General features: G+C 42.0%; 1 protein-coding gene across 1 annotated transcript in view; it reads right to left on the bottom strand.

Annotated features, from left to right (window-relative positions):
- Positions 1 to 26,638, bottom strand: part of LOC141140307 (uncharacterized) — an 81,627-nt gene that overhangs the window by 22,228 nt on the left and 32,761 nt on the right. Inside the window, exons 7-9 of the mRNA XM_073627337.1 lie at positions 4,727 to 4,852; positions 4,416 to 4,461; positions 3,601 to 3,734 (exon numbers count right to left, since the gene is read on the bottom strand). Coding sequence (XP_073483438.1) covers positions 3,601 to 3,734; positions 4,416 to 4,461; positions 4,727 to 4,852 — 306 coding nt within the window. The remainder of the gene's footprint in view (positions 1 to 3,600; positions 3,735 to 4,415; positions 4,462 to 4,726; positions 4,853 to 26,638) is intronic.

Here is a 26,638-nt window from a genome sequence, read left to right as displayed (position 1 = left end):
ATGAGCCGAACACCCCCCTGTTCGGTTCGCACCAGAACATGCGAACAGGCAAAAATATGTTCGAACAACGTTAAAGTCTATGGGACACCAACATGAATAATCAAAAGTGCTAATTTTAAAGGCTTATATGCAAGTTATTGTCATAAAAAGTGTTTGGGGACCTGGGTCCTGCCCCAGGGGACATGGATCAATGCAAAAAAATTTTTTATCCCTTTAAATTTTGTACCTTGGGGGTGTCTATAGTATGCCTGTAAAGGGGCGCATGTTTCCGATGTTTTGAACAGTCTGACAGCAAAATGACATTTCAAAGGCAAAAAAGTCATTTAAAACTACTCGCGGCTATTAATGCATTGCCGGTCCGACAATACACATACAAGTTCATTGATAAAAACGGCATGGGAATTCCCCACAGGGGAACCCCGAACCAAAATTAAAAAAAATGACGTGGGGGGTCCCCCTAAATTCCATACCAGGCCCTTCAGGTCTGGTATGGATATTAAGGGGAACCCCGCACCAAAATTAAAAAAAAAAAAAACGGCGTGGGGTCCCCCCAAAAATCCATACCAGACCCTTATCCGAGCACGCAACCTGGCAGGCCGCAGGAAAAGAGGGGGGACGAGAGAGCGCGCCCCCCCCCCCCTCCTGAACCGTACCAGGCCACATGCCCTCAACATTGGGAGGGTGCTTTGGGGTAGCCCCCCAAAACACCTTGTCCCCATGTTGATGATGACAAGGGCTTCATCCCCACAACCCTGGCCAGTGGTTGTGGGGGTCTGCGGGCGGGGGGCTTATCGGAATCTGGAAGCCCCCTTTAACAAGGGGACCCCCAGATCCCGGCCCTCCCCCCTGTGTGAAATGGTAAGGGGGTACAAAAGTACCCCTACCATTTCACTAAAAAACTGTCAAAAATGTTAAAAATTACAAGAGACAGTTTTTGACAATTCCTTTATTTAAATGCTTCTTCTTTCTTCCTTCATCTCCTTCTTCTGGTACTTCCTCCGGTGTTCTCGTCCAGCATCTCCTCCGTGGTGTCTTCTCCCCTTCTTCTCCTCGGGCCGCTCCGCATCCATGGCATGGAGGGAGGCTCCCGCTCTTGTCTTCATCTTCTTGTCTTCATCTTCTTTTTGGGCCGCCCTGCATCCATGCTGGCATGGAGGGAGGCTCCCGCTGTGTGACGCTTCTCCTCTTCTGACAGTTCTTAAATAACGGGGGGCGGGGCTACCCGGTGACCCCGCCCCCTCTGACGCACGGTGACTTGACGGGACTTCCCTGTGGCGTCACGGGGAATGCCACAGGGAAGTCCTGTCATGTCCCCATGCATCAGAGGGGGGCAGGGTCACCGGGTGGCCCCGCCCGGGTGGCCCCGCCCCCCCCCGTTATTTAAGAACCGTCAGAAAAAGAGAAGCGTCACACAGTGGGAGCCTCCCTCCATGCCAGCATGGATGCGGAGCGGCAAGAGAAGAAGATGAAGAGAAGAAGATGAAGAGAAGAGCGGGAGCCTCCCTCCATGCCATGGATGCGGAGCAGCCCGAGGAGAAGAAGGGAAGACGCCGCAGAGGAGATGCTGGATGAGAACACTGGAGGAAGAACCAGAAGTACCAGAAGAACCAGAAGAATTAGAAGATGAAGGAAGATAGAAGAAAGAAGAAGCATTTAAATAAAGGAATTGTCAAAAACTGTCTCGTCATTTTTAACATTTTTGACAGTTTTTTAGTGAAATGGTAGGCCCTTACCATGTCACACAGGGGGGAGTGCCGGGATCTGGGGGTCCCCTTGTTAAAGGGGGCTTCCAGATTCCGATAAGCCCCCCGCCCGTAGACCCCCACAACCACCGGCCAGGGTTGTGGGGATAAGGCCCTTGTCCTCATCAACATGGGGACAAGGTGTTTTGGGGGGCTACCCCAAAGCACCCTCCCAATGTTGAGGGCATGTGGCCTGTTATGGTTCGGGGGGGGGGGCGCTCTCTCTTCCCCCCCTCTTTTCCTGCGGCCTGCCAGGTTGCGTGCTCGGATAAGGGTCTGGTATGGATTTTTGGGGGGACCCCACGCCATTTTTTTTTTTTTTTAATTTTGGCGCAGGGTTCCCCTTAATATCCATACCAGACCTGAAGGGCCTGGTATGGAATTTAGGGGTACCCCCCACGTCATTTTTTTTTTTTAAATTTTGGCCGGGGTTCCCCTTAATATCCATACCAGACCTGAAGGGCCTGGTATGGAATTTAGGACCCCCACGTCATTTTTTTTTTTTTTTTTTTTTTAATTTTGGTTCGGGGTTCCCCTGTGGGGAATTCCCATGCCGTTTTTATCAATGAACTTCTATGTGTATTGTCGGATCGGCAATGCATTAATAGCCGCGAGTAGTTTTAAATGACTTTTTTTCCTTTGAAATGTCATTTTGCTGTCAGACTGTTCTAAACACGGGAAACATGCGCCCCTTTACAGGCATACTATAGACACCCCCCAGGTACGAAATTTAAAGGGATATTACACTTTCATTGTTTCACTTTAAGCATTATTAAAATCACTGCTCCCGAAAAAACGGCCGTTTTTAAAACTTTTTTTTGCATTGATACATGTCCCCTGGGGCAGGACCCAGGTCCCCAAACACTTTTTATGACAATACCATGCATATAAGCCTTTAAAATTAGCACTTTTGATTTCTCCCATAGACTTTTAAAGGGTGTTCCGCGGCATTCGAATTTGCTGCGAACACCCCAAATTGTTCGCTGTTCGGCGAACTTGCGAACAGCCCATGTTCGAGTCGAACATGAGTTCGACTCGAACTCGAATCTCATCCCCAATACACACACACACACGTTAAACTGGCTTCAACTGCTCAAATAGACATTCTTTACAACTCTGACGGGCGGAAGGGCATACCTGAATACAATGGACCCCAAACCATGAAGTAGAGATATCATGTCTGTCAGCCAAGAATTAAAAGCTGAAGCTACAGTGGGCACAAAACGGGATAAGTGCAAGCTGGAAAAGTGTTGACTAGTCTGATGAATCGCTATCTGGTAAAATGCGCAAACATGCCTAGAATGTAGTAAGCAACATAAATGAATCCTGTTTTTTTTGGTGTCAAAGTTAAACACTAACGTTGGAGTTGTAATGGGGTGAGAAATGTTTACTGTGGAAAACACATTAGGCCCCTATATAAAATCGGCAGAGTGTCATGTGAAAGCCACATTGAAGTGAAAAATAGGATCCATGGTACCACTAATCAAGGAACAATTAACTATGATACTTGATGACCAACAAAACAAATCTGGCAACACAACACTGTCACAGCATATTTGGGTGGTATTATAGGAGATATCACAGAAGCAACCAGTTAGATATCGGAAGGAGCAGATTTTTTTTATATTCTATCATCTAGTATTATGTTTAAACATGTGTAATATAAAAGAAAAAAGGGAAAGTCACAGCCATGTTTTGGCCACCAACTCTTGTAATTGGATTTCTTTTTACGTTTTATCAACACATAACTAGTTTTATCAATTTGTAAAGGAGTACACCTGATGTCATAAAACGAAGTTCACGTCAACATAGGCATGAAACAGGACAAAATGCAACAAAGCTTAAGTCACATGGTTACCATGATTCCAGGTGAATGAGACATGGTGCATAGAAGAGTAATGGAAGCTTGCCGGACATCTCTACTGCTAGAGTTAAGCAAGTAAAGGACGAGAGGCATAATGTCCATAGCTAGGAGGTGAGTTTGAACTTCCCCTTAAAACAAAGAGAAAAAAAAACAAAAAACAAAGTCTTTAGTAAAATGAAAGAGGACAGTCATGTCAGACATTATTCTTGAAATAAGAATGAATATACAATTCAATGATGTGCCATTTTTTATCTGTCACATATTACTCATACAAGCCAATGCTGTCTAATCTATGGCTCAGGGATACATTAAAAAGATACTAGATATCCTTTATACCTGGTCGGTTTCTAAAGGAAACCTGTACTGAGGACAATATGTAGGCCGCCATTGCTAAATTTGCCTTTTAAAAATTGGTTGCCATGGCAACTCAATGACATTGGTATTTTTGGAGTTAATGATCCAGTACTGGAGTCAAAGACAGACAAGCAACTAGAATTTTCAAAAGGTGGTTAGGGAAGGATATTGTAAAAAAAGTATTTTATACAGGTTTCTTTAAGAAAATGGCAGTTGAACGGAATATTTTATTTAAATGTATTTTCAAAATGTACACCGCTTGACAGACAATAAAAAAAAATGTTCTCAATGTTTTTTTTTTACCTTGAACATATTAAATAAAAATATATAGAAAACCCTGTACATTTCACTTTAAACTAAGCCATATCATATGAAATACTGTAACCCTTGTATTTTTTTAATATAAAATAAAAGTTTAATTATTAGTAAAAAAAAGCAATAAAGAAATGCCTTACCACTTGAAGCTAGGTTATTTAAACAAAGACACGCCTGACTTGAGACCTGGTTAAAACAAACAAAAAAAATTGACAAGTTTATACCACAAAACTGATTTGCCGTTTATGATCAGGCAGAGTTCAACCACTCCTCTGTGCAAACAGAAAAAGTTAATGTAGGTCGTATTCAGTATATCCCTGCAAGACATGCAACATTCCCTCATTTTTAGACGGTTTAAAAAATGTTGTATAGAGAATGGCATCAGGGATGGCAACTCCCATAGTTCCAGCCCCGCAAGATTACTTTGAAGAATGTAAATAATGTGCATCACCTTCTGCACAGAGGAAGACATCAGAGACACCAGCATTCGGAGTAGGAATTTGTCACCAATGGCTAGCATAGCTTTATGATGCTCTGGATTAGCAGCAATGTTACCCAATGAGGCACAGCTATAGTACTGCAGAAAAGATAAAAACAAAAGAAAGTGATATTATCCTTTAATAGGTCATAACACCAATTGGCAATAAATACATGTTTCACAAACATCCCATCTTTGAGGATATAATTAGTTGAATTTATACAGAGTATCATAAAAAAAAACACCAATTATTTTAAAGAACACTACAATAAGCCATTGAACGTAACAATGGGACACAATATAAAAACACATTTTTAACAATAAAGAACAAAAGAATTACAATCAAATGTCAAACTTAGGACACGGTGGGGCATAATGTAAAACACACATTCAGGGAAATTCAAAATGGCCACAACAGTTTTCTGGTGGTAATTCCCTTAACCGCTTCCCGACCAGCCGCCGCAGTTTTATTGCGGCAGAATGGCACGGGCAGGCGAATCGCCGTCATGTTACGGCAGCCACGACGATCGGATTCGATCCAGAACCGATCAATCCCCAGGCCCAGGCCAATGATATCTGGCCTGGACCTGGTGATCACTCCTGGCGAATGAGATCCTTCCCCTGCATGTGTAAGTGTAAACACTGCAGGGGAAGTGATGTCATCTCTACTCGTGGAAGTCTTTTAGTTCCAGACAGAGGAGAGATAACATAACTGAGTTGCACCAACACTACACTGACATCAGTAGACACAGGCACATATTTCACCCCCCGATCATCCCCCAGTAAACCCCTTTACCCCCTGTCACTGTGTCACCCAGTGCAGTGTTCATATTTTTTTTTGATCACTGTACTGGTGTCATTAGTGACACTAATCAGTGTTAGGGTACTTAGTGTAGGCCCAGATAGGTCTAGGAACCCCCCCCTAATAAAGGTTTAACCCCTTGATCACCCCATCACCAGTGATCACTGTATAAGTGTCACGGGTGACACTGGTTAGTTAGATTTTTTTTATAGCGTCAGGGCACTCGCCGTATATTACCCAATAAAGGTTTAACCCCCTGATCACCCGGCGGTGATCAGTTAGGTTTTAGGGTCAGTCAGGGTCTGCGTTGCCCCAGGCAGCGTCAGATTATTGCCAGTAGCGCTAAAACCCATGCACGCACCATACACCTCCCTTAGTAGTATAGTGTCTGAACGGATCAATATCTGATCAGAACTATATTAGTGTCCCCAGCAGTTTAGGGTTCCCAAAAACACAGCGTTAGCAGGATCAGCCCAGATACCTGCTAGCACCTGCGTTTAGCCTTTCCGCCCAGCCCAGCCCACCCAAGTGCAGTATCAATCAATCACTGTCACTTACAAAAACACAACACACATAACTGCAGCGTTCACAGAGTCAGGCCTGATCCCTGTGACCGCTAACAGTTTTTTTGATAGCGTTTGAATCAGTCGCTGACAGGTGCTTTTCTTCCTTGGTGTACCAATAAATTTAGAGACCAAAATGTCAAATCGAAGGTACACTTGTGAAGAGGCCTACATGTTTCTTAGCATGACAGATAGTGAAGAGGAAGTCACTCATATGTCAGATTCAGGCTCAGAATAGGAACCAGTAGACAGCAGTGGCAACCTGACAGATAGCTCCGACGACAGAGTTGTGGTCCCTGCCAAGGTCAGGCATACCAGACCCCGTTTTTCTGCTGTCATTGAGGTGCAAGAACCGCAGGGCTCGCGTATGGAGCAGAGAGCCAGTACTAGTACATCCTTCTGGTGAACTGGCAAGCACCAGTGGCCTAGTACATCCTGGTCGTACATCCAACCCTGCAGTATCACGTGGTGACGCAGCGAGTCCCATAAGTGCAGTTCAAGCTGGTGAGATGGCTAGCACGAGTAGAGTCCCGCAGCCACCAAGAAGACAAAGACAGGCCCGTCGAGTCCATAGTGCCCTTCCTGCTGCATTTGCCAATCCTAATTGGGAGCCCACCACTTCTGCAGCACCCGTACTTCCCCCTTTCACTGGCCAACCCGGAATTCAGGTGGAAGCAGTTGATTTTACGTCACTTGATTTTTATTCGCTGTTTTTCACAGAAGATCTCTATAGCTCTATTGTGGACCAAAGCAATTTATATGCTGGTTAATTCATCGCCGCTAATCCCCAGCTGACCCTTGCCAGAGATTGGAAACCTATTACGGTTTCCGAATTTAAGACCTTCCTGGGCCTATCCCTCCCCATGGGCATAACTAAAAAGAGTGAGTTGCGGTCATATTGGTCCACTGACGCAATTCACCATATGCCCGTGTTCTCTGCCTCCACGACCAGGACACGATACGAGCAGATCTTGCAGTTCATGCACTTCAATGATAATGAAGTCTGTTGTCCTCGGGGTGACCCTGGATTTGATCGGCTCTACAAAATTCGGCCCCTTGTAAACAACTTCAACCAACAGTTTGCAGCCTTGTTTACTCCACATCAAGTTGTCTGTGTTGATGAGTCCCTGATTAAGTTTTCTGGCCGCTTGTCATTAAAACAGTATCTTCCCAGCAAGCGTGTCAGATATGGGGTCAAGATGTTTAAAGCTCTGTGACAGGGCCACAGGCTATACATATAGTTTTATGGTTTACGAGGGAAGACAGAGTTATATAGAGCTGGAGAACTGCCCAGACTACATAGGGAGCGCTGGTAAGATTGTGTGGGACTTGGTGTCACCCTTATTTGGAAAGGGGTACCACTTATATGTGGACAATTATTACACGAGCGTGCCAATTTTTAGTCACTTGTTTGATCACGGAATTGGCGCATGTGGCACCTGTGTGATCTAATCGCCAGGGCTTACCCCAGCGGCTTGTAGATTCCCGTCTTAGGCTGGGGGAGAGAGCCTGCTTTAAGTGTAATAATTTGCTCGCTGTGAAGTGGAGAGATAATAAGAATGTTTTCGTTCTGTCCTTCCTTCACGCAGACACGACGGCCCAAATTCCTATGACGACTGGTGTTGTGGAGAAACCCCTCTGTGTCCACGAATATAACCTTAATATGGGAGGGGTGGACCTCAACGACCAGTTGTTGGCGCCGTACCTAACTCCCCATAAGGCCAGACGCTGGTACAAAAAAGTGTCTGTATGCTTCTTTCAATTGGCTCTACTGAATGCTTATGTGCTATACAAAGCTTCAGGACAAACTGGATCCTTCCTTAAATTCCAGGAAGAGATCATCACAGCCCTTCTGTTTCCAGACAGAGCTGTGGCCCAACTTCCAAATCCAAATGCAGTAAGCCGGCTGCACGAGAGGCATTTTCCGCATGTCCTCTCTGGTACCCCTACCCAACGAGCCCCCCAAAGAAGATGTGTCTGTAGAAAGCGCGGATATAGGCGTGACACCCCCTTTTATTGTCCCTCCTGTCCTGACCAACCTGGTCTTTGCATTGGTGACTGTTTCGAAAGCTATCACACACTAGTGGACTATTAGCGTAGGGTACAGCATTGCACAGTCCTAGGCATACTAACACAGGGTCTCCAAAGATGTCATGGAAATCACATTTTGAGAGACCCTAATCTGGAACGTTTACAGTTTATATAAAAGTGCAAAAAATAATTAACCACTTCCCGCCCACGGTCATATGACATCCTGGGCTTTGGTCGGGTATATCTGAATGATGCCTGTAGTTACAGACATCATTCAGATATTGCCGGTTTCAGCCGGCGAATCTCTACACCATAGGAACGATCATAGCGGCCGTTCCGCCGCTTGATCGTTCCTATGGGAGGCGAGAGGGGACGTGTCCCCCCCCCTCCCGCCGCCCTCCGATGCTTGCTCCGACTCACCGTTACGATCGGTGAGGTGGAGAGGGGATCCGCCGGCGCCGGATGTAGATCATAGAGATTTCCGGCAGACCAGATGGTCGCCGAAGTCTCTATGATGGTCGGAGGCCGGGCGCGATGTTATGACGTCACGCCCGGCCTCTCCATTCAAAAAAACGGCGCCGCTTAGGCTGGGAAGCGGTGATCGTTTTATTTTAATTTTTTTTATTTCAGGTATTCCAGCCTAGTGGTGAGATATTTGGTCTTATTGACCCCATATCTCACTATTAAGAGCACCTGTCATGTCATATTCCTATTACAAGGGATGTTTGCATTCCTTGTAATAGGAATAAAAGTGATCAAAAATGTTTTTTTTTATTCAAAAAAGTGTCAAAATAAAAAAACTAAATATAATTATCAATTAAAAAAAAAATTTTTAAAAGTGCCACTGTCCCCGTGTGCTCGCACGCATTAGCGAAGGCATACGTAAGTCCCCCCACATAAGAAAACGGTGTTCAAACCATACATGTGAGGTATCGCCGCGAACTTTGGAGCGAGAGCAATAATTTTGTCACTAGACCTCCTCTGTAACTCAAAACATGTAACCAGTAAAAAAATTTCAAGTGTCGCCTATGAGGATTTTTAAGTACCGAACATTGGCGCCATTCCACGAGCGTGTGCAATTTTTAAGCGTGACATGTTAGGTATCTATTTACTCGGCGTAACTTCATCTTTCACAGTATGCAAAAACATTGGGCTGACTTTACTGTTTTGTTTTAAAAACACAAAACTGTTTTTTTCCCAAAAAAAAACACGTTCGAAAAATTCCTGCGCAAATACCGTGTGAGATAAAAAGTTCCAACAACCACCATTGTATTCTCTAGGGTCCTTGCTAAAAAAAACATATATAATGTTTGGGAGTTCTATGTAATTTTCTAGCAAAAAAATGATGTTTTTTACATGTAGGAGAGAAATGTCAAAATCGGCCTGGTAGGGAAGTGGTTAAACAAAAAAAAAAAAAAAAAAAAAAAAAAAAAAAGCCAAAAATAGTTGTGTTTTTTTTTTATTCTTTTCTCTATTGTTCTCTCTCTTACGTCCGCTCTCTATTGTCTGCTCTCTTGTTCTCTCTCTTTTGTTACTGTATTTTAGAACTGTAATGTTTTATTGTATTTGCTTTACAGGTATGGTAAGTCTTACCGTTATTGTTAACCATCATTTTCTTAGCAGGAATGCCATTCAGCTGCAGCACGGGTTTATTTACTCTGACAGCAACAGCGCTTGCTCCCACGATACATAAAGCTGTGACTCCAGCGCTGTAGGAGGTGATTTCACCACCAGTTAGAAAAAAAAAAAAAAGAGCATATATGCCAAAGAATGGGGGCAGGGGTGGAGGTGCGATTTGCTCCTAACATTAGGGGCGGATTGCCCCCATGCGTCGGCATATATTTTTTAGGCACAGATGTTTTATTTTGACTATGTTTTATTGTATTTGCTTTGCAGGTATGGTAAGTCTTACTGTTATACTGTAATGTTACTTTGTTTTATTGTTAACCATTATTTGCTTAGCAGGTACGCCATTCAGCTGCAGCACTGATTTATTTATCTTGACAACAGCGCTTGCTCCCACGATACGTAAATCAGCGACTCCAGCACTGTAGGAGGTGATTTCACCACCACAGACAAAAAGAAAATGGTTCATGTATGCCCATCATTAGAAGCGGGTGGATGAAGGGCGGTATTCTAATGGCGGGCATACCCACCGATCAATCTTTTTTTTCGTTCAGCCCACAGGCTGCATGAAAAAAAGAACATTACAATATTTCATGTAAAAGCAATCCTAGCGGCTAATTAGCCTCTAGACTGCTTTTACAAGTCCCCCCACCGTCTTTCATGGTTTTCTCGGGTTCTCTTGTCCCAACAGGGAACCCGAGCATGCAGCCGGTGGTTCCGCCAGCTGACCATAGAGCTGATCAGAGACAAGAATGGCTCCAATCATCTATATGGCCTAAGAAACCGGAAGCTACGAGCGTTTCACGACTTAGGTTTCCCCTGATATAAAAAGCGCCATTGGGAAATTGGGAAAGCATTTAATCACACCGATCTTGGTGTGGTCAGATGCTTTGAGGGCAGAGGAGAGATCTAGGGTCTAATAGACCCCAATTTTTTCAGAGAACAGTACCTGTCACTACCTATAGCTATCATAGGGGATATTTACATTCCCAGAGATAACAGTAAAAAAAAAAAAAAAAAAAAAAAAAAAATGAAAAGGAACAGTTTAAAAACAAAACAGCAAAATAAATAAAAAAAGCACCCCTGTCCCCCGTGCTCACAGCTCACACGCAAATGCGAATGCAAGTGTCAGTCTGGTATCAGATGTAAACAGCAATAGCACCATGCATGTGAGGTATCACCGAGAAGTTCAGATCGAGGGCAGTAATTTTGGCAGTAGACCTCTGCAAATCTAAAGTGGTAACCTGTAATGGTTTTTTAAAGGCTTTTAAAAATGTATGTCGTTTGTCGTCACTGCACGTTTGTGCGCAATTTTAAAGCATGTCGTGTTTGGTATCCATATACTTGACATAAGATCATCTTTATGCCATCAAACATTTGGGCAATATTGTGCGTTTTAGTGCATTAAAAAACGTGTTTTTTTTCCCCAAAAAAATATGCGTTTGAAAAATCACTGGGCAAATACTGTGAGGAAAAAAAAAAAAAGTTGCAACACTCATCATTAAAAAAAAAAAATTTTTTTTTTTTTCATGTAAACAAAAAAGTGTCAGAAAGGGCTTTGTCTTCAAGTGGTTAGAAGAGTGGGTGATGTGTGACATAAGCATCTAAATGTTGTGCATAAAATGCCAGGACAGTTCAAACCCCCCCAAATGACCCCTTTTTGGAAAGTAGACCCCCCAAGCTATTTGCTGATAGGCATGTTGAGTCCATAGAATATTTTATATTTTGCCACAAGTTTCGGGAAAATTACAAACTTTTTTTTTTTTTTTTTGCACAAAGTTGTCACTAAATGATATATTGTTCAAACATGCCATGGGCATATGTGGAATTACACCACAAAATACATTCTGCTGTTTCTCCTGAGTACGGGGATACCACATGTGTGAGACTTTTTGGGAGCCTAGCCGTATACAGGACCCCGAAAACCAATCACTGCCTTCAGGCTTTCTAAAGACGTAAAATTGTGATTTTACTCCTCACTACCTATCACAGTTACGGAGGCCCTGAAATGTCCAGATGGCACAAACACCTCCCCCCCCCCCCCCCCCCCAAATGACCCCATGTTGGAAAGTAGACACCCCAAGGTATTTGCCAAGAGGCATGTTGAGTATTTTGCAGCTCTCATTTATTTTTAAAAATGAAGAAAAAAAAAAAGAATAAAATTTTTGTTTTTTCTTTTTTCAAATTTCAAAACTTTGTGACAAAAAGCGAGATCTGCAAAATACTCAACATGCCTCTCAGTAAATAGCTTGGGGTGTCTACTTTCCAAAATGGGGTCATTTTGGGGGCCCTTAGAAAGCCTGAAGGCGGTGCTTGGTTTTAGGGGTCCTGTACACGACTAGGCTCCCAAAAAGTCTCACACATGAGGTATCCCCATACTCAGGAGAAGCAGCAGAATTAATTTTGGGGTTTGACTCCACATCTAACCATGGCACATGTGAGCAATATATCATTTAGTGACAACTTTGTAATTTTTTTTTTGTCATTTTTCAATCACTTGTGACAAAAAAATAAAATATTCAATGGGTTCAACATTTGGGGGGGGGGGGGGGGGTTGTACTGCCCTGCCATTTTAGCACCTCAAGAAATGATATGCAGTCATAAACTAAAAGCTGCGTAAATTGATGAATGATTGATAACTTTTGCGCAAACCAATAAATATACACTTACTGACAATTTTTTTTTGTACCAAAGACATGTGGCTGAATACATTTTTGCCTAAATGTATGACTAAAATTGAGTTTATTGGATTTTTTTTTTCAAAATCTTCAATCTTTTTCCGTTTATATCGCAAAAAAAAAATAAAAATAATAAATCGCAGAGGCAATCAAAATACCATCAAAAGAAAGCTCTATTTGTGGGGGGAAAAAAAAGACACAAATTTAGTTTGGGTACAGCATTGCATGACCACGCAATTACCAGTTAAAGCAGCCCAGTGCCAAATTGTAAAAAGTGCTCTGGTCGTTGAGCAGCCAAATCCTCCAGGGCTGAAGTGGTTAAAGTGGAGCTAAAGGCAAAAGGTTTTTTACCTTAATGAATTCTATGCATTAAGATAAAAAGAAAAACCTTCTGGGTGCAGCTCCCCCCCCCCCCCCAAATACTCACTGGAGCCCCATCTCAATCCAGTGATGTGCATGAGAGCAGCAGCCATTAGCTGTTGCATATAAAGTATCAGAATGCAGCATTCAAAAGAAACCAGTCATGAAAAAAGTATATATACGCTTCCAATACTGTATAATCCAGTGGTTGCCACTGCACACATACAGTTAGGTCCATAGATATTTGGACACAGGCACAATTTTTGTTTTTTACAGGTATTTAACAAAACATATTCAAGCTTTAGTTGTGTAATGGATAGGGATTGAAAGTGCACACTCTCAGGTTTAATTTGAGTATGTACATCCAAATCGGCAGAAGGGTTTAGGAATTATGACTCTTAAGAAAAGTCAACCCCCTCTTTTTTAAGGGGACCAAAAGTAATTGGACAATTGAATCAAAAGCTGTTTCACGGCCAGGTGCAGGCTACTCCTTTGTTATTTCTTCATCAATTAAGCAGGTAAAAGGTCTGGATTTGATTCTAAGTGTGGTATTTGCATTTAGAATCTATTGATGTGAACCTACATCATGCGTTCAAAGGAGCTGTCCATGCAAGTGAAACAAGCCATTGTAAGGCTTCAAAAACGAAACAAACCCATCAGAGAGATAGCAGCAACATTAGGAGTGGCCAAATCAACAGTTTGGTACATTCTGAGGAAAGAAGAATGCACTGGTGAGCTCAGCAACATAAAAAGGACTGGAAGTCCACGGAAGACAACAGTGGTGGATGATCGCAGGGTCCTCTCTATGGTAAAGAAAAACCCATTCACAATATCCAGACGAGTGAAGGACACTCTCCAGGAGGTGGGCATATCATTGTCAAAGTCTACAATCAAGAGAAGACTTCATGAGAGCAAAAAGAGAGAGTTCACCACAAAGGTGAAAATCATTCATAAGCCTGAAGAATAGAAAAGCCAGATTAGACTTTGCCAAAAAACATCTAAAAAAGCCAGCCCAGTTCTGGAAAAGCATTCTTTGGACAGACGAAACTAAGATTAATCTGTACCAGAATGATGGGAAGCAAGGTGGAGGCAGTGTGATGGCATGGGCATGCATAGCTTCCAGTGGCACTGGGTCATTGGTGTTTATTGAAGATGTGACAAAAGACAGAAGCAGCTGGATGAATTCTGCAGTGTTTAGAGATTTACTGTCAGCCCAGATTCAGCCAAAAGCAGAAAAGTTGATTGAACGGTGCTTCACAGTACAAATGGACAATGATCCAAAACACACTGCAAAAGCAACCCAGGAGATTTTGAAGGAAAAGAAGTGGAATATTCTGCAATGGCCGAGTCAATCACCCGATCTCAACCCAATTGAGCATGCATTTCACTTGCTAAAGGCAAATCTAAAGGCAGAAAGACCCACAAACAAAGAATAACTGAAGACCACTGCAGTTAGGGCCTGGCAAAGCATCAGAAAGGAGGAAACCCAGTCTTTGGTAATGTCCATGGGTTCCAGATTTCAGGCAGTCATTGCCAGTAAAGGATTCTCATCAAATTATTAAAAATTAATATTTTATGATTATATTAATTTGTCATTTGAGATCCTGAAAATTGGGGGACGGTGTATAAAAATGGTTGCATTTCCTAAAATGTGTACTTGATATTTCTGTTCAACCCCTTGAATTAAAGCTGAAAGTCTGCACTTCAAATTTATTTGGATGGTTTTGTTTTAAGTTTATTCTGGTGGCATACAGAGCCAAAAGTATGAAAATTGTGCCCGTGTCCAAATATATATGAACTTAACTGTATATGAGAGAAAATGGACCGGCTGCTCAGCAAAGCATGAAATACTTATAACCCAAAAGAGGCGGTGCCATTTATGGGACTTGAAAGGTGAACACTTAGCGATAAGGTTTATTTTAACAAGGCACAAGCCTGTCTTCCTGAGGACATCAGTGCTTCCAATGCTGAACACCTTTTGAATAGTATAGGTTACTGGCTGTCATACTGAAGGGTTGAATTACTAAAGGCAAATAGACAGTTGCTCTGTGTAAGTACAGTTGCTCCAGAGCTTTGTAAATGAGCAGAAGCTCTCCTGACTACCATCTTCCAATCATGTGCAAGCAAAAATGCATTTTTTTTCCCTTGCACGCAATTGGGTTTTCTTTACAAAGTGAAGCTTTACCTCATTTACTAAGCTCTGAAGCAACCACACTTGCAAAGTGCACAGTCTGTTTGCCTTTAGTAAATCAACTCCTGTGCATTCAAAACTGAACCTATGGGAATGATTTACTAAAACTAGAGAGTACAAAATCTGGTGAAGTTGTGCATGGTATCCAGTCAGCGTCTAAGTTCAGCTTCTTCAATTAAAGAGGAACTTTAGTCCGAAAATTAAGTCCTGCTTGATGACTTCAGGCTGGCCCCTTTTGCAGGTATCTATGTAAAACATTAAAAATAAGTGCCTATACTGTATATAATCCAGTAATACACGGTTTTACCCTGCTCTGCACATGCTCAGTTGCACTCTATTGTTCAGCACTGTGCTAAATTTGTAGATGCTGATGTGTTGACAGCCTAAAGATGAAAACAGAACTAAACCCATTGATGTAAAAGTAAAAAAAAAAAAAAAAAATAGCTGCATTCTCGGCATGCCAGGAATGCTGACTGTTATTTGCTTGTGTCTTCAAACAAACTATCAAATGACTGGTGATCGCATGTGCAGCACTATGGCAGTTACAGATCAAACAGATGGCAGCTTCCTTGGAAATGAAAAGGATAAGAAGGTTTAGTTCTGCTTTAACTGCTGCGCTCAGGGCTCTGGGCTTCACAAAACAGGAACAATGCTGGAGGCAATTTACAGCACACGCTAATTTTGGTAGCATAATTATTAATGTGGAGTGTATGTTCCTAAAGAATGTTTTGTTTTGTTTTTTTATCAATTGTTAGGAGTAAAGTTCTGTTTTAAGCTCTGACAAAAAAAAAACAAAAAAAACTGGAAGCCAATTGGTTTCTATGCAGAGCTGCACCAAATTATGCACTCTCCAGTTTGAGTAAAATCAATCCCTATGTGTCTGGGTCAAAAATATAGAGCAAGTGAAGACATAATGTCAAACCTGTATACGTTTGGGTCAGTAACTCATGTTAAAGCAAAAAATGATATGACAGCCAGGCAATTACCATTATTAGAATGATGGCAGCAACCATTGGCTACATATTTCTCTGACAATTTTGAAGGCCGATGAACTTTGATAATTTTCTTGTAAAAAAAGGATAAAAACCAAGCAATAACTTCCTACAGAGCTGTTGACTAAGATCATAGGTAGATATGAAGGATAATGCAATAAGTTAAAGAGGAACCAAAGTCTTGGTTATGACAGACTGTGAGCAGGCAGGCTATTATCGCAGAAGAGGCATGCGGTACAATAATATGCACCTACCCGCCTGCCCGCAGCGCTTTCTGGCATGTAAACTGATCTGCGCATGTGCAGCCCAGTTTACAATGCCGAGCCAATCTGTGTGCCTGGTTGGGTGGCTCCTGTGCATAAGTGATGTCAACCTGTGCCATCCAATGAAGATGGCCGAAGACCAGCACACGGAAGAAGATGCTGGTGAGGAACAGAAACCATTGGAGGAAAGGCAAGTAAGGCTCCCTTTATTTCCACTTTAAAGCCAAACTCTCCTATTCTTTTCAGCCATGGAAGCTGCCATCTTAGCCTCTGTTAGATTTGAAACTGCCATGATGCTGCACATGTAATCAGTTATGACACCAGCCATTTGATGGTTTGATAGTTTGGGTGAAAGCACAAGCAAATTTAAAAATAAGCAGTCCCAGCATGCCTGTAAAATATTAAATGTTCGCTTTTGGATTTAATACTGCACATTTTAAAGTCATTCAGCCCATACAGGTCCTCTAAATTCCAATTTCCATGAATGATTACCAGAAAGAGTATTTCCTCTAATGCTATCCATAAGCATTGTCTTTTCATCCGAATGGCTACTCAATCATCAAATATACTACATCAATACTGAAAGTGTCCGCAAGAATTTACTTTGAAAGGCGTTGAATAATGCTGTGAAAACAATCACCCTAAAGCCCCGTACACACGGGCAGAATGTCAGGAGACATTTGCCAGTTCAAAAAAAAAACAAAAACAGGCAACATTCTGCCCGTACGGCCGACTTCTGTCGGACGTGCATGCTGGAAAACCAGCCTCCGACCGACTCCCAATCGGTGGTCTGTGTTTTGGTGGGGGGGCGTCCCCCTGTCAGAACACAACAGCTCATAGGGGGGGAAGAAAAAGAAAAAAAAAAAATCGCTGAACTAATGTTGCATGGTTAGTACAGCCGACAGTTTTGGGTTTTTTTTTGTTTTTCGTGCAACCCGCTGGATTGCACAAATTAAAAAAAAAAAAAAAAAAAAAAAAAAAAAAAAAACACTGTAGTGTGTACCCAGCTTTAGCTTGTTTGACCAGAAAATGTGAAATGCTTCCTTTATGTTGCAACCAATTCATATGGTACCGAAACTAAAGAATTTTAAACAATAGTTCATTGAATTTTCCATCCCATTCACTCATTCTAACCTTGGGGTTCATGCCATGAAATTGGTCACATGTAATCCAAATAGTGGAAAACAAATATATTTGCTAGACTAGCTCAAACGTTCTGTTTGACTGAAACTGGATTGAAAAAAAAAAAAAAAAAGTACTGCCAGCATTCTTCCTTGTACACAGGCACGGTGAGCAATAGGAGTAGAACAGTGTAACAGAGATTGTCACTGAAACAAGGCTACATCTCTAGGGGGCCCAATAAGACCCACCAAGCCATTTCCATAACAACTACTTTTGAATAAGTGTGCAGCTAAGTTTCTTCTTCTGGAGGAGAGGGAACAAACTGTGCAAGCTGGAAAAGTTACAGGAGCTGGAAGTAGAGAGGTAGGTGCCAAGGAGGGGTTTTGAGGGTTGGTGGTTTAAGTACAGGAGGGAACGGGTGGGCATACTAACTACAGGGGATGTCAAAGGAGCTAGGGATGAGAAATCCAGAGCAGCAGGTATGGGACTGAAACTCGGGGGGCTCTGGCTAATATCTTGCAATGGTATTGTGGCATGTCAGGCTATACAAATGACTGGATATGCTGGTATACAGTTCTTCTACAACTTTTATACAAGCCAAATTAAAGGCTGTATTATAGCAATTACCAGATTCTCACATTCATTCATTAATAGAAATGTGGAATCTGCCTTATTGCCGAGGGCCATAAAAAGAATTGCTTTAACATCTGAAACCATAAAAGGAGCTGAATACCAAATGCCTTCTTAATGGTTTAAAAAATAAAAATAAGTAATTAGTACATAGCTATGGCAACAGTAATTACTATTTGGGATGCAGCAGGACTTTTAATCACTTGATCTGTGCTTTGGCTCTTATTCCCTCCTTATGCCTAAATACCGTGTCAACTTTTTCCTCTAACCAGCTATCATATTAGGTACGCTCACAAATGTATGACTTAGATCTGGAATTCAGATTTTTGATTATATATTATAAATAAAAAAAAATAAATAGAATACATACATATATAAATAAACCCTAAAGTGTCAGGGCTGGGCTCAGCCCTTCCTTCTCTGAGCTGGTCGCTCAGCTGTCGGCTAATTGCCAGCTTCTATCTCTCCACAGTTACTCAGCTGTTGATGATATCCTGCTCATCAGTCCTGCCTACTTAAGCCGTCCCAGTCCAGAGGATCTCTGCCTTCACCTTGGTCAACATCACAGGATCTCCCGCGATCCTGTTCAAGACTTGCTTTCCTGACATCCCTTCTGGCTCCAGATCCTGCTTACTGTTCCACTACATTGTTCCCTGACTTCTGGCTTGGCTGACTATCTGTCCTGGTTACTGAACTTTGGCTATGTTTTGACTACGTTTGTTCTTTTTGCTTTTATTATTAAACAAGTGTGATTTAACTGTACTTCTGTCTCAGCCTGATTTCATGGTTTCTTACATAAAGATTTATCAGTATATTCAATGACTTGTTCCACTTCTCATTTATAACTCTAGTTCTTGGGTGAACTCTGGAATGCGCAGCAGAATGATTGTTCTGCCCTATAGAAAGCTTGTCATTTACAAGTTCTAAAAGTCTTTCAGGAAGATATAACTACTGGTATTCAGATGCACGTCCATAGTCTCTGATTGCCAAAACAGAATTCAATTTGACATGACAGATTGAAATGAAGCAAAAGAGGGGGGGTATTTTGAGTTTGTTTATAGTGGTGGTCTTCGCTAACAGATATAAGCCAACAATCTTTATCACTGACCTAAAATCTACTTATGTGAATCCTAACAATCAAAATTCTTTTTTTTTATCATTTTAAGCTTGTTAAATAGAACACTGGAAATGTGTTATCTGGTTAAGGGCCAGTTCCCACTGCTACGATGTCAGACACCGCATGTGATTCGCACTGCACTGCTGTGCAAATCACATGCAATCTCTGTGCGATGCAAATTCAGCCATACAGCTGGTATAGCTGAATTTGCATCTCATTCGGACCAAAACTCGCACAGGACCCTTTTTTGGTCCGCAGCAGAATCGGATCGTATAGTGTTCACACCTATGCAATACGATTTGTCCGAATTGACAGTTCACACTGCTATATGCAAACCAATCTGGGGGTGTGATTAACTTTGTATTGACACTCCCAGTGGTTCGCATCGGGCAGTGCGAACTGCCTGTGAATTGTATGCGATGCTGGAACCCGCACTGGATTCGCAGGGTTCTCGCATCGCAGCAGCATGAACAGAGTATGAGAAATGGAAAAACCCTATTGATTGTCAGAAATTCAGGAGCCGTCTTGTGTCCTCTGCACACTTCCTGTGTTATCTCAAAGAGCCTTCCTATTTCTCATCTTGGACGACGAATAAATTAGCCTTTATGTTGTGGAGAGCTGAAAGCACAAGTGATTGAATAATTTGGTAAAAGAAACAGGGCCCACAACAGTGCATTTTTGACAAACCAACAGGTATTTTTCTATTCCTCTGGATAAATCACGGGAAAATATGCATGCATTGCAGAGATTTCTTTTCCTTATGCACTTCATTTTAACAGTGAAAATACAGCCTGCTACTGTGACATTCCATTATTCGTTACCTTGCTTGCGTACGTGTCCTTTTCATTATGGTTTTTTTTTTGCTACGACTAAGGCTGTTGCCGAAACACGTCAGCCGTTTTGCTTGTCACTTCATGTAACCAACCATTAAAATCGCTATTATGGACTACAGAGTTACCAATCATTTTACTTGTTTATGGGGTTTTTTCCCCATGACATCAGCTGAGTCTCTGAAGATACACAGAATACATGTGCATTGACAAGGTCCATGCAGAATGTGTGCGTGTGCACGCCATTCCCTAGTCAGCGCTAAAACCACTGCCAGGTCCCTTCCCTCCACGTTGTACAGTTCCTGAATAAACTTTACCAAGTTATCTTCCAGGAAGGCTAAGAGAGGCTTTTCCCACCTAGCACAGGAAACACAATCTTTATTATCATTTAAAGTATGCACCACAGTATACCCTCAGTTCTTGTGTTCCCTCCGGCCAGAGAGCAGCACACATCATGCTGCAATTTAGTTTTTCTGTAGGCCTTCGTGCTAGGTGGCAGGGGCCTCCCGGCTGGGGCATCCTTTAAACCGGGGCAGTGAACCAGGGGAGGCTACCAGTGCAGGGCTCTTTTCTGCCTAAAAAGAAAGATTGATGCCCCCCTTTTGTTTTCAAGCTGGGTCCAGTCCATGAGGGCGGATGCTGCTGTCCAGGACCTTGAGGTGGCCGATCTCATTAGGCCCCCCATCTATCCCCATGCTGGCACCGGATCCACAGCACCAGGTCAAGATCTTTCCTGCAGGAATTAAGGGCATGGAGGAGGCAGCACCGGGCGCCATCTTTTTTCTAACTTGCAGTGTGCTTGTGCCGTTGCAGGTCTGGAGATGCCTGGAGACTCCTGCCCTATTGTAAGGAAAAAGGGGGCTGTGGCACCCACTTGTTTCCTTTTATTCCTGGTGGAGGGGGCACTGGATATCAATCATTGGGGTGTCAGGTGGCCCTCTACATGCTATGGTTTGGAGTTTTTTTTTTTTTTTTTTTTTTTTTTTTTTTTACAATAAATAGGTTTGATGTGGTATACGCCTGGTGGTGAGCTTTCACTCAAATATGGCGGTTATTTTTTATTCACCCTTTGTCCCTCTCCTTTCCGGTGGTGGCTTCATCCCTGCTTGCTGATATGGGGGCTTATATTTTAGGTCACCCCCCTTCAGAACGTTTTTGGCTAAAGGGGCCTTTTCTCCTCCTTGTGTCCTTGCTTTAGCAGGATATGCTGCATCAAAAGGCAATAAGCTCGATTCCTTTTCAAGCAGAAGGTTGTTTTTTCTCCCACATATTTTTGAGGAAAAACCCTACCCTCAGGAAAATTCTGATTAATTCTGAACTTGAAAACAGCCAATGTGTTTCTGAGGTACAGGAAGGTCAAGATGGAATCTATCTACGCAGTAAGGGAACTTCTGTCTCTCCCAAGGCATTCATGGTTTCCCTCGACTTGTCGGACGCCTACCTGCATATACCAATCCATCTGGAATCAAAAAGATTTGCAGTAAAAAGGATCAGGAAAGATGCTGTTCTTCCAGTGTAATGCGCTTCCCTTGGGCCTTGCCTCAGCCCCTTGTATTTTTTACCAAGGTCCTGGCAGAGGTCTTGTCTTATTAGTGTTAAGAATGTAGGGTGTACAGATCATCCCATATGTGGACGACCTTCTCATCTTCGGGGACTCAGCGGAAGTAGTAATACAGTATTTGAAATTAACGATCAACCATCTTTAGAAATTAGGGCAATTAATAAACCAGGGAAAATCACAACTCCAGCCAACCCACAAACTGACTTTCCTAGGCTATGTGATCGATTCTACAGGTAACAAAATCCTAACCAACGTCAGCAATATCAGCACTTTACCAGAATCCTCAATAAAACACTGAGTTTTAGGAACGATGACAGCATTTATTCCCAGAGTTCAAAACTTCACGGTCTTAGTTTGGAACGGGCAGGTAGAAGTCCCTCAATCAGTGAAAAAAAATCATTAAGATGGTGGCTAGACGCAGAAAACCTATCAATAGGCCGGCTATGGTCTCAGCCAAAACCGATTGTAGTAACTACAGACACAAGTGCGTGGGGATGGAGAGTACAAGCTCTCGTCGCATTCGAGGTCCCTTTAAGAGCCAAACATATTCAAATTTTCGGACAACATAACAACAATCTGTAACAAAAACAAGCAAGGCGGCACAAGAGCTGCAGGACTGATGGAGATAGCAGAAGACCTTTTGGCCTGGGCAGAATCTCTTTTGGCTCTGCATTTAAAAAGGAGAAATGAACAGTCTGGCAGATTGGCTGAGCAGGAGAAAAAAAAAAAATAGTACAGACAGAATGGTCCGTGAATCAAGCAATCTTCGATCAAATCTGTCTAAAATGGGGAAATCAACCTGACTGCCACCCAGGAAAAAAGAAAGGTGGTCAAGTTTTATTCCTAGCAGAGGGATCCCCTTACTCAATCCTGGGGGAAAACCCTGGTGTGTGCCTATAGAGCATCAGCGATAACCAATTCCAGTATGTATTTTGCGATTATGATTTTTATTCACTATATGCATTGTACTTTTTTAGTACTTGGTGATGCCTTGGTTCAGCGCCCTCTCTGCATCCAGGGGTGAGTACCTCGGTCTTCATCCAACTTCCCGGCACAAAAGAGAGAAGCATTGTATGCCTGTCTCCCACCTTTTGCTCCCGGTTGGTGTAATCTCCAATTGGCACCACAAGAGGGAGCCTCATCGTGCCAGCGGTGTTCCACGATCATCACTGGAAGTTTTGGGATGTCGTGCACATTCGCGACGTAGTCGCGTGTGCCATCACGACGCCAGTTGCCACGGAAATGACAGTGATGGCTGGGGCTTGGCCTTCCAGAATGCCGGAAATCGCCATGCTGTCGGCTAGGACATGTACGGGGGGAAGGAGATTCTGGGGGGGAGCAGATACTGGGGGGGGGGGGGGGGAAGCAAGCACCTGGACTTGATTAGAAGCAAGTATAAAATAATACAATCTCCTGAGGATCTTAGAGTGATCCCAGGAGAGCTGCTGACACATAGACACATTGGAAAAATCTCAGTATCAAGTAAATGCCTTGGGTGGGATGTGCCAAACTATTTTAAAAAATCCATGCTTTTGAATAAATAACACAGAAGCTTCTTTCTGATTTAATTTTTATATAGATACAGATGCTTAGAAATCATTTGAGTCCTGTCATCCGCATCATAGATTTGTTTTACAACCTCCACTGCAGGTCATGATTCACTTTCACATATTCTAAGGTAATTACTTGGGGTTTTTTTTCTTAATATAAGTAATTGGTGGTTTTGCACTTATTTTCCTGTGCACCACATCACATTTAAAAAACTCTTTCACACTGAACAGATCACAGTTCAACATCACAATTTGTTTGGATGTTTTTCTTTCTAATATCAAGCTCATTAAATACATTTCTTATACTAAATGTATTTAGTTACTTTCAGTAAACGAATTTACAATTAACTACATCACATTTATTCATTTTCACACATATATATACATATACACACACATATATACACACAGATCTTTATGGTCTCTCTGTTGTCGGAGTAACAAATATATCGCAATAACAATTAATTAATACACCAACCCGTAGGAGTCAAAATAAATAAAATCATTTATAATTAACAAATAAATAAAAAATTAATGATTTGGTAGGTTAATTGGATCCTGTCTAAATTGTCCCTAGTATGTATGAATGTGAGTTAGGGACCTTAGATTGTAAGCTCCTTGAGGGTAGGGACTGATGTGAATGTACAATGTATATGTAAAGCGCTGCGTAAATTGACGGCGCTATATAAGAACCTGAAATAAATAAAATAAATAAATTTAATTATCCAGTTTGGGAACCATCTAATATTTAAAAAATCCCTTTGAATTTTTATTGTAAAATAATATATCACATGTGCTTGCTTGCTCTCCTCTTTGTCCCCTGGGAAGTCCAAGAGAGTGGTCTCTTCTAAGTTCTTTGGAGGTGGGGTTCGTTCCAAGGAGAGCGGAGATGACACATGGAGGCTTCCGGATCACCAAGACCAAATTTTAAAGGAATCTCTGGCTACAGGACATATCTATCCCCCCCCCCCCCCAATCATCATCATAATTGGTAAATATACACCATTTTATGGCCAGATGTAATGCCTAATATAAAATGATGATTACACATTAAAAATGTATTTTTCTTTCCCCGCATAGCACAAAAAACCCCCTTTGAGGAAGACCATAATTAGAAGGGTTGAAACGCGTAGGGGTATCAAGTGGATGACCACGGTGACCACTTTGCAGTAAAATGCTAAATAACGGGTTCAATATAAAATGTGTAGTTTTATCATGATTGATGGGGTAATACTATTTTCATGTAAATGCCAGAGCTAATTTTTTTACAACTTTCATGGGATTGTAATTGTTTTTTGATAAAATAAAAGAATTTTAAGACAAATTTGAATATTTTTCTTGGCTGCTAAAAAAAAAACAAAAAAACCCAGTGAGGGAATTTTCCATTTTGTACCCTGGGGTGTATGCCATTCCTCCGTTTTCATTAATACCAAAAGTAATTCAAAATATACATTTTTCAGCAGTGAAAGTGATCCTGATTGCCCCCTACTGGCCCAGGAGGGCATGGTTCACCAGGCTTCTCTCAAACTGAGTATGGCGGACACTTGGAAGCTTCCTCGCTCCACATACCTCATCTGTCAAGGGGTGTTAACATCAGCTGTGGACCAGTTTTCACTGACGGAATTGCTTCTGAGGGGGAATTACTCAAACGAAAAGGAATTATCTTAAGAAGTAATTGAAACAATTCTCAGCAGTAGGAAAGATACAACTAAAGTGATCTACAACAAAGTGTGGAAAAGATTCTGCAGTTGGCAAACAGATAATGATAGAATATCTGGTCCCATTATTCCGCCAGTTTTGGACTTCCAACAAATCGGGGGCAGACCTTAATCTGGCCCCTAGCACTTTAAAAGTACACGTAGCAGCCCTTTCTAATTTTCTGGATATGCGAATGTACTAAGGCGATCTTCCTCTAGTCTTTTTGTGCAGTTTTCTGGGCCCAACAAATGAAAGAATGCTTATATAAAAAAAAACAAAAAAAAAAACAAACAAACACAAGAGCTTCCCCTATCCAGATCTGTAAAGCAGCCACCTGGTCTAGCTATCAAACCTTCATTAGGCATTACCGGTTGGATCTGCTGTCTAGCATGAATCAGTCCTTCGGGAGAAAAAGGTGCTGCAGGCCATACCCCCCTAATCAGGTAGTTCCTTTTTGGTCCCCTCTCGTAGCCGTCCAGGAAGATGGCTTGGAAAAATAGAGTTATTACCTGTTAACTAATTTTCCAGAAATCTTTCAGACGGAGCCAATTCCCACCCTGAAATGTATGCATTAAAGTGTACACGTTATGGGTATTACTGTTACATTTGTATATATTGTCACCTTGCCTACGGTCATGTTATAACTGGGGGTATACTGTGGTGCATGCTTTAAATAATGTGAATCATGCGTTTCCTGTGCTAGGTGGGAGGAGCATCTCTCTCTTAGCCATCCTGGAAAGCGAGTCAACAGGTAATAACTCTGTTTTTCTAGGAAGTCCACCTGGCTCAGATTATGACCAGCTCTCCCTTCATCCTGTAACTTTATACTCAGGCCACAAAAAAAAAAAAAAAAAAACTGTTGATAGCAAATTTAAATTGATATACATTTTGTTGATTGTTAAAAGAACTAGATGTGTAAAAGAAATAGATTTTGGGTGGATGTCCTGTCCTGTGTTTACCTCCATCTTAGAACTACTAAAAACAGCTGTGTTTATGCCAGTAACATAGTTACATAGTCAGGTTGAAAAAAGGACAAAAGTTCATCTAGTTCAACCTTAAAAAAAATAATATCAAACAAACCCATATACCCACAGTTGATCCAGAGGAAGGCAAAAAAACCCCAGCAAAGCATGATCCAATTTGCTCGTGGGGGGAAGAAATTCCTTCCTGACCCCCAAGAGGCAATCAGATTTTCCCTGGATCAACTTTACCTATAAAATGTGAGTACCCAGTTATATTGGGTGCATTTATCCAGGCTTTTCTTAAAGCAATCTATTGAGCTGGCCAGAACCACCTCTGGAGAAAGTCTAGTCCACATTTTCACAGCTGTTACTGTGAAGAAACCGTTCCGTATTCGGAGATGAAATCTCTTTTCCTCTAGATGTAAAGAGTACCCCCTTGTCCTCTATGTTGACCGTAAAAGGGAATAACTCAACACCAAGTTCACTATATCGAGCCCTTATATATTTGTACATGTTGATCATATCCCCCCTTAATCTCCTCTTCGTAACACTCGAGGACTTTAACTAAAAAGTGTGCATTCTAGAAAGCAGAGTCATACCTCTGTATTTCTGTAGCTAGAACAAAGGACAACCGTGTTTCACCGAACCTCTGATATGTCACTTCCGGTGTGAGAGTGGACATCATGTCCGGTTGCCACTCAACCACACCCCAGACAGAGTTTGTATTTTGACATGGAGTTAAAAGAGTGTGATAGGTGGGCATAAATTCTGTGTTGCCTTGCCACCCAAATTACCCCCTGGACAAAGTCATATTAGACAAAACGCTCTGGGGCGTGATCAACGTACCGGAAGTGACATGCCTGAGGTGTGGTGAGACCGATGTTTTCAATGGCTGTTACTATATACAAG

The sequence above is a fragment of the Aquarana catesbeiana genome, linkage group LG04 (assembly GCF_042186555.1).
Source record: "Aquarana catesbeiana isolate 2022-GZ linkage group LG04, ASM4218655v1, whole genome shotgun sequence".
NCBI lineage: Eukaryota > Metazoa > Chordata > Amphibia > Anura > Ranidae > Aquarana > Aquarana catesbeiana.
The sequence above is the reverse complement of the archived record's forward strand: the minus strand, read 5'-3'. Positions and strand labels throughout refer to the sequence as shown.